Here is an 8,933-nt window from a genome sequence, read left to right as displayed (position 1 = left end):
TGTGATCTCTCTCTGTCAAATAAATAAATAAAATCTTTAAAAAAAAAAAAAAAAAGCCTGTATTTATACACACTGTCTCCATGCTGTCACATTCCATTCTCTCCCCAGCCCACGCCTATTAGGAGCGTATCCTCAACACTCCACTGGAGACTCCTCATGTCATCTGCTTCCGTGTTTCTACAACTCATGGGGCAATTCCGTTTTCCCCTTACTGAACCTAAGCAGCACTTGACACAGGCAGACATTCTTCTTTCCTTCGACACTTTCCTCGCTTGGCTATGGATCACCACTTCTTCTACCTTTCCTCCTACCTCAGCTGGTCCACTTCGATTAGGTCTATCTTCTTCCTAACCTCTGAGCTAGGGCTCAAAGCTGCATTTCAGTTTTAAAAATTTCTAGGGGCACTTAAGTGGCTCAGTCAGTTAAGCATCTGCCTTTGGCTCAGGGCATGATCACAGGGTCCTGGGATCAAGCCCCATGTTGGGCTTCCTGCTCAATGCGGAGTGTGCTTCTCCCTCTGCCTCTTGCCCCCTAACCCCGCCCCCCCCCCCCCCACAGTGTGTGCTCTTGCTCTTGCTCACTTTCTCTCTCAAAAAAATAAATAAAATCTTTTAAAAAAATGAATAAATTTTAAATTTTTCTTCTGTTTATTTTAGTTTTATACTTCTCAGGATCTCCTCCTTGTCTGTCTGTGCTAACAGAATTCTAGTACTTAGTCTTGAAATTGCTGACCTTTCAACTGCTAGCTTATAAAATTTCAGGATATGGAGAATCTACTTTATTCACTTATCCAGTATAGGAGAGTTATATGAAAATATGTTCTGTCCCATTCTGTCTTGTTATGATAAAACTGCCCTCACAAGAGTTATCTAAACAAAGGAATCTTAAAATACCCACCCTAGAGACTGTAAAATAGAATGATTTAATTTTGAAAAGCTAAAACTCTGATTAGTTGTCTATTTAACAATTTGTTGCTCAAATAACAATATTTAAGATGACATCTGTTTTTTGAAAGGAATAAATACAGTACTTGTGAGATTTCTTGGTAAAGCCAGAAGAATTTCAGAATTTTCTTATCTTCTCACTGTGTATAAAAGTATTATAAATTCCATGGCCCAGCTGAATTCCTTATTCAAATAAGTAGTTGAGAATTATGCTCGTACTTGAATTACTATTCTCTTTATTCGTTCTCTAGTAATCTTATGCTACCTCAAAGTTTTAAATAAATATCATCTACAAACTGATAATTCCCAAGTTTAAATCTTTGGTCTCAATCTCAACCCAGCCTTTCAGACGTAACTATTTGGCATTTCCACTTGGATATCCTGTTGGTACCTCAAACTGAGCACGGTCAAATCAAAGTTCCTGATTCCCCCATTCCTCCCTCCGTCTTTCCCTTCTAGACATATGATACCACTATCCACTCAGTTATTCAAATAAAAAATCTAGGATCACTTTCTGTTTTAAATGAAGAAATGCAGGATTTGCAAAAGAAAATGTAAAGCACTTAATGTAAGCTATTAACGTAAAATTAAAAAGAATTTTTAAAATTTGGAAATAATGTCAAACTCAAAGTTGCAAAATTACAAATAGTTCAAAGTATATTCCCATACTTTTTACCCAGATCTGCATGGTGTTAACCTTTTATTCCACTTGCATTATCATTTGCAGTGTTTCTGAACATGTGTAGGTGTGGAGTACATGCAATTTTTTCTTCCTGAACTTTTAAAGTTAAGATATATACATGATTACCTTTAAACCCTAAAAGCTTCCATGTTTATTTCCTAAAAATAGTGACGTTCTCTTACATAACTACATTAGTTATCAAATTCAACTTGACATACGCCTTAATCTATTATTTATATTCTAGTTGAAAACTGACCTAATAATGTCTTTTCTAACATTTCCCCCTCCACAGTAGGACATAGTATAAGGATCAGGTATTGGATTGAGCGGTCGCTCTTAATCTGGAACATTCAGGGTCCTCTTAAAGGGCACTCTTTCTTTCACATCCCATCCATACCTAACCCATCAGCAAGCCCTATCACCTGTACCTCCTAAATATAAGCACCATCTGACCACTCTCAACCACAAGGAAGGGTAGGAAGCATTTGCAAAGACAAAATATAGCAATAACTCTTTGGAGAAACTAAAGAAACTAGGAGTAAGAGTAACTCAAGAACCGGTGCTCTGTGTATAAAGCCACTGAGAGATCGTGAAATAATAGCTACTGCTTGTTGGGCTCTCTCTATATACCAGGCATAGTACAATGCATTCACTATCTCATCTGATCCCCATTACTATCTCATTTTAGTATAAATAAATGGACTCAAAGAAGCCAGGTTAACTCCCCTGAGGTTACACAGTTGTAGTGCCAGACTTGGAGTCCAGCCCTTAACACTCTAAAGCCGATGCTCTTAGAATGCCAGAAAGAGTCTAAAGGATGTGACTAACAGTTAGCTCTAGAGGGGGCATCTGATCTTCTGCTTTATATACTTTCATGGGGCTTCCTTCCAGCCACAACCATATGCTATTTGTTTTTAAATTTTAACAAAATAACACCAATAACACCAATAAGAACCCAATGGATCTCTAAACATCTAAGGAGAGTAACCTCTCAAAGAATAACCATTCATGCCCCGCCCCCCTCTCTCCCACACACACAGTAAAAACCTTACTAAATTAAGACTGACCTTTGTAGCACTGCATAAATCATAAGTCAATATTTTGATATATACTAGCACTTTGTTTTTAAAATTAATTGTTTCATCTTAGAGTATGAATTAATATACACAGGAAGCAATGCTGTGCTATCCAAGAAGGTAAGGCTACTGAGCACTTGAAATATGGTTAGTCCAAATTGATGTGTGAAAGTGTAAAATACACACCAAGATTTTGAAAACACAGTACCAAAAAAGGATATAAAATGTCTCAATAACTTTTAAGAATTACATGTTGAAATTATAACATGGGGTATATTGGACTAAATGTTATTACAATTCATCTTTTAAAAACAATTTTCAGAGGGCATATGGGTGGCCCAGTCCGTTAAGCTCAGATTATTATCTCAGGGTCCTGGGACTGAGCCCCACCACAGGCTCCAAGCTCAGCAGGAAGTCCGCTTGCCCCTCTCCCTCCACCCATCCCCCTGCTGGTGCTCTCTGTCTCTCCCAGATAAACAAATAATATAGATATTTTTAAATATAAACAATTATATCAAAAACTATTGATATACTCTATGTTCACTAACTATACATAATATGTATATATATAAATAAAAACTTCCCCAAAATGGCAACTAGAATTTTTTTTAAGATTTCATTTAGGGGCGCCTGCGTGGCTCAGTTGTTAGATGTCTGCCCTGGACTCAGGTCATGATCTCAGAGTCCTGGATTAAAGCCCCGCATAGGGCTCCCTGCTCAGCAGGAAGCCTGCTTCTCCCTCTCCCTGCTTGTGTTCCCTCTCTCACTGTGTCTGTCTCTGTCAAATACATAAAACTTAAAAAAAAAAAAAAAAAAGATTTCATTTATTTATTTGAGAGAGACAGCAAGAAGAGAATACAAGCAGAGGATAGGAAGAAGCAGACTTCCCGCTGAGCAGGCAGCCAGATGCCTGGCTCAACCCCAGGACCCTGGGATCATGACCCTGAGCCCAAGGCAGACACTTAATGTCTGAGCCACCCATGTACCCCTAGGAAAAAAAAAATTAAGATTCATTTATTTAAGAGAGAAAAAGAGCCAACTAGGGAAGGGCCAGGGAGAGGGAGACATGCAGACTCCCCGATGAGAGGGGAGCTGGAAGCAGGGATCAATCCCAGCACCCTAAGATCTGACCTGAGCCAAAATCAAGAGCAGGGTGCTTGAACCCACCGAGGCACCCAGACACGCCGAAAATTCTAAATTACAGTACAACTGTGACTCCCATCACATTTTTATTAAACAGCTCTGATACAATTTTATAGATCTGAAACGAGAAATTTTGACCTCACCTGGGTATGTGATTTTCCTGTTTGTATGCAAAAAAAGTTTTTCTTTTTAATATATGTTCCTTGAGTTTTTGTCTTCTTTGTTCTAAACAACAAAAAAGCAACAAGTCAACATTTGTTACAATAACAGCAAATAAATATTCACTAAATGAACATCTTCAAAAAATGTTCTTCTAGAGATCAGACTTTAAACACAACAGAAAATTTCCCAATTCAGTATTGACTTTGAAAAATAATCCCATTTTTAAGAGGTCGTTACTATAAAAGGTCCCTACAACCACTGCACAAGAATCACATTCTCTTTTGTCTGAAAGTGAAAAATCTGGAGGACATCATTTTCAACTTACGGTTACTGAAAGCCAAGCTTTAAGACACTGAACAGCAGAGTCGAGACACTAGACTCCAAGTTCTAATTTACCAGAACTGGATTGGGTCTGAGTTTCTTTCCTCTGTACTCCCATGTGCAGGACCAAGAACTAACAATATTATTTCTGAATACCCAGTCCACCCTGGATATAAAGTCGATTGCGTTAAATTTGAAGCATCCGACAATGCAATCCCACCTCTCCCAAAAACTAGCTCCCCACACAGCCCGCGGGAGCGCCCTGCGCAAGCGCATTCGGCCCTCGAGCTGGGCGCGGCCCCGCCCCCCGCAGGTCCCGGGTCCCCAACCCCCGGGGGCTGGCAGGAGTGCCTCGCAGCCTCCCTCGCTAAACGGACTCGTCCACGCCTGGCCCATCTCCGCCACCAGAAGGTCACGCCCGGCCAGTAACCACCGCACGTGAGGCGCTCGGCCCCGCACACTAACACAGGACAGGGCACCGCTCTGGTTGTCCATTTCGCTCCTGCTGAGAATGAGGCTGTGAGAGGCCGAGCGATCTGCCCAGGCTTCTCACACAACGGGTAGGGGCTGAAGCTGGTCGGCGGACTCGAGGTCCTGGCCGCTATATCCGAGCGACCCCCTCCCCCACGGTCACCCCCCTACCCCCGTCCCCTCGGGCAAACGAGGCACCTGGGGGTCGCACCGCTCCAGCCACCGCGACCCTCACCTCTGAACGCGGGCTGAGCCCTCTGGCTCGGGGGCAGCTGCAGGTCCTGAGGCACGGCTGGGGTGCTCATGGCCGCTACCGAAGGGGGCCGCGTCTCACCTCTGACAGTCCCGGACTGCGCAAGCCAAGGCCGCGGCACACAGAGCAAGCCGCCCGCCCCGCGGTAGAAGGCGCGGCGTGAATTGAATGAGCCAATGGGCGCCGAGAGGCGGAGCCTGGGCGGCGGGGGCGGGCCGTGCGTCTGCCAGTTTCGGTTAGGGCCGCCCAGCTGAGTGGCCTGGCTGGCCGGACTGGTCAGCTGTTTCCGCGTTGAGCTTGCGACCTTGGGGGTACTGGACCTGCCAAGTCCCTGCTGTGAGGCAGATAGGACTCGTCTGAACGCTCACGGGGCGTGGGGGAAGGCAGACTGGAGAAGTGTTTGGCCGCGCACATTAACCGCGTGTTCGTTGAGGAGGCTGTGAGCACAGACTGCTGTACCCAGAGCAGGTGTATTTCCCTTTCCCCAACTTGACTTCGTGGCCATATGACAGCTAGGAAGAGGGTCTGTGGGACTGCTGACAACACTGACTCCTCCTTTGGCGGAGCATCCTGTTTATGCCCACGCAATGACTTCCCTCCGATTCGTGTTCCAGGCCCCTGGAGGTTAATGTAGGCCTGGACCAGAATGCGAGGTTTGTTCTGAACGTCCCTGGAGTGGGGCACTTTTAAGTAAACCAGTATGGATGACAGAGCAACAAAAGGTGTCACTTTAGGTTACTTGTTTGAGCCTGGTTTTGAGCATGGAGGCAGAACCAGAAGGATACAACTTCTGTACCTCCTGCACAGGTCTGAGAGCCTCCAGAGCTGGCTCCCAACGGTCAGTCCTTCCTGTCTTTCTGTGCTATTTTCCTAAAGGCACGTATGGTAGCATCTTGCTAATGAGGAAGTTAGTTTGGGATGTTCTGTTGTTTTTTTCTTGATGAAATGTGAAGTATAACGTTGTGTGACTTTGCCTGCACTCGAAGCCAGGTCTGGTAGAACCAAGAGCCAAACAGCACCAATCACCATACCTAAACCAAACCAAACCAAACACTGCTGCTTGCACATTACTGTTAATATTGTCTATTATCTACCAAAGTTTCATCAGACAGGCTGGGTAACCACGGATTCCCATTAAGTGACAGAGAACAAAATAGAATGTAAAAAAAGAAGTGACTCAAGAATCTCTAAACCATTATGCTAAGGAAAGCCAGCCACCAAAGGTCACACATATGGTATGATTCCATATGAAACATCCATAATCGATAAATCCACAGTGAAATGACACAGATTGGTGGTTGCCAGAGGCTACAGGTAGGTGCAAATGGGAAGAGAGCACCGAGCTGTTCACTTTAAAAGAATTATTTTATGTTATGTAAATTTCAGTATTTTTGTAAATGGGCATCGTTAAAAATAGTGACTCAAAGAAAACATGGAGAGCTCAATAGGCTGAGATGGTGGGTAGAAAATCCTACAAAACTGCTAGGTTTCCCAACATGGCAATTCCCTTTCCATCTCCAGACTCACCCACTCCAAGAATGCTGTCTTTTTAAAGACACTGTTTGAAATATCATCATCGTACAATTGTTGGAGGGAAGGCAGACGATTCTCTAAAAGATCCAAGAGAGGACTTTCTTTGCCAACACAGCTGACATTTAACTGCAGCCACCTGGAGTATAGCTGATCAGCTTCCTGTGAAACAGAGAGAGCGCACCTGTGAGAGAACAGGATGCGACTATCCAAAGAACAGAAGGAAGACAAAGGCCGGGTAAGGACAGGAAGTCTGGGAAGAAAGGAGCCTAAAGAAAGAGGTAATGGTCCAATGTTAGGCACTGAAGAGGTGTAGTAAGATTGGGACTGAAAGGAACCATTGGATTCAGAAGCTAAGAGGTTCTGGCAAAAATACTCTGTGGACAAGTACAAGATATTGCTGAGAGAAATTCAAGAAACCCTAAATAAATGGAGAGATGAGATGCTTATTATCAGAAGACCCTATGTTGTTAAGATGTCCATTTTCTCCAAGTTGAGCTGTTCAAGCCCATCCTAATCAAAATCCCAGAAGACCTTTCTATAGACATTGACAGATTCTAAAGTTTAAATGGAAATGCAAAGGATCTAGAGAAGCAAAAAAATTTTGAAACAGAACAAAGTCAGAGGACTAACACTACCTGATCTTCAAGATGTATTATAAAGCCACAGTAATCAAGACAGTATAGCTGGCTTGGTGGAAAGAAAAGGAAAGCAATGGAATATAGGGAATATAGTAGAGACGCCAGAAACCTACTTGGGCCTCTATTGTCACTTGATTTTCCACAAAGTTTCTAAGATAACTCAATGGAGGAGAAGGATGATCTTTCCAACTAATACCAGTACAGAGACAACTGTATGTCCACATGGAAAATGTTAACCATGTCCCTTAACTCACCCCTTATACAAACAAAATAAACCTCAAAATGGAATGTAGACCTAAATGTAAGAACCCAAACTACAAAATCTCCAGAAGAAAACATAGAAGAAAAATCTTAGTGACTTTGTGTTAGGCAATGCTTTCTTAAATAGGAGACAGCACAAACTATAAAAAAAGAAGTACCCTGGATTTCATTAAAATTAAAACCTTTTGCTCTTCAAAAGTCACTTTAGAGCAGGAGAAAATGTTTGCAAAGCATATTTAATAAAGAACTTCACCAGAATGTGTAAGCACTCTTACAACTCAATTTTTTCAATGTGAAAAAAAAAAATTGCACTTCACCAAAGAAGATAAAAGAAACCAAAAATAAGCACAAGGCAGATATCTACCATCCTTAGTCATCAGAAAAATACAATTAAAATCACAAATATCATTCACTTTGTACTCACTAAAATGGCTAATACTTAAAAGATAGATAATACTAAGCTTTGCCAAGGAACTGGAACTCTCATATTGTTGTACCCAAGTTTTCGCATCTGAGAGACCACCAAGGAGCCCAGCACCGATGCAATCTCATGAGGGTTTATTTGACAAGCTTAAGCTTGGGCCCAAGTATACCCAACACAGCGGAGTAGGGACTTGGACCCCGAGCCAGATTATAGTCAGAGTTTTTAAAGGCAGACTAGGGGTGGACTCAGCGGTGGGTGAGGACAAAGAGGGTGTTCAGAAGGGCTATCAGGGTAAAGAAGACTGTCGGGATATTGAAGGCCTGGTTACTATCAAGCCAAGGCCGTTTTCCCTTTTAATGAGGCACTAGCATGAAGACAATTGGGAGTTTCCTGGTGGAATGTCACATTCCTTTTTTTTTTTTTTTTTTAAAGATTTTATTTATTTATTTGTAAGAGAGAGAGAGAGTGAGAGAGAGCACAGGCAGACAGAGTGGAAGGCAGAGTCCGTCACATTCTTGCTATCAAGCGCCCTTGTTAGTGAGGTTTGGGTTTAGAAGAAATTTAAATTTATTTAGGGCTTGAGGAACTGAGTTATTTGCCTCTGGAAATTGTGCTATTGTTAGATAGCTGCTTTGTTTGTAGATCTCTGGGACATTTGTAAACCAAGGGAGACTCCTGTTTTGCAGGATTGTGATCTCTGCAAGTTAACTATTTGTTTTCCTTTTAGGGCAGTTAGAGGTGGCTGAGGAATGTCACACATACTGCCGAGGGGAGGGGAGCGGGTGAAGAGGGGGTGCAAGGTGCCAGCTTTTGCTTTGCCAAGATGGCTGTACTTATGTCAGGGCTAGATTCAAGGTGGGTACAGACCTGTTTTTCTTGGCCTCCACAATATTACCACTGGTAGTAATACAAAATAATATAGCTACTTAAGAAAACTGGAGGTTTCTTATAAAGTTAAACATGCACTTACCATATGACCCAGCAATTACTCTTCTAGGTATTTACCCAAGAGAAATGAAGGCATG

At 42.5% G+C, this 8,933-nt stretch overlaps 1 protein-coding gene across 2 annotated transcripts in view; it reads right to left on the bottom strand.

Annotated features, from left to right (window-relative positions):
* Positions 1–5,189, bottom strand: part of CKAP2 (cytoskeleton associated protein 2) — an 18,120-nt gene extending 12,931 nt beyond the window's left edge. For both annotated transcript variants that reach the window (XM_059377703.1, XM_059377704.1), the window contains exons 1-2: positions 5,035–5,189; positions 3,989–4,070 (exon numbers count right to left, since the gene is read on the bottom strand). In XM_059377703.1, the coding sequence (XP_059233686.1) occupies positions 3,989–4,070; positions 5,035–5,104 (152 nt within the window). In that variant the 5' untranslated portion in view covers positions 5,105–5,189. The remainder of the gene's footprint in view (positions 1–3,988; positions 4,071–5,034) is intronic.
* Positions 5,190–8,933: the final 3,744 nt, after the last annotated feature.

Source organism: Mustela nigripes, chromosome 15 (assembly GCF_022355385.1).
Source record: "Mustela nigripes isolate SB6536 chromosome 15, MUSNIG.SB6536, whole genome shotgun sequence".
Taxonomy (NCBI): domain Eukaryota; kingdom Metazoa; phylum Chordata; class Mammalia; order Carnivora; family Mustelidae; genus Mustela; species Mustela nigripes.
This window is presented reverse-complemented; position numbering and strand designations above follow the sequence as displayed.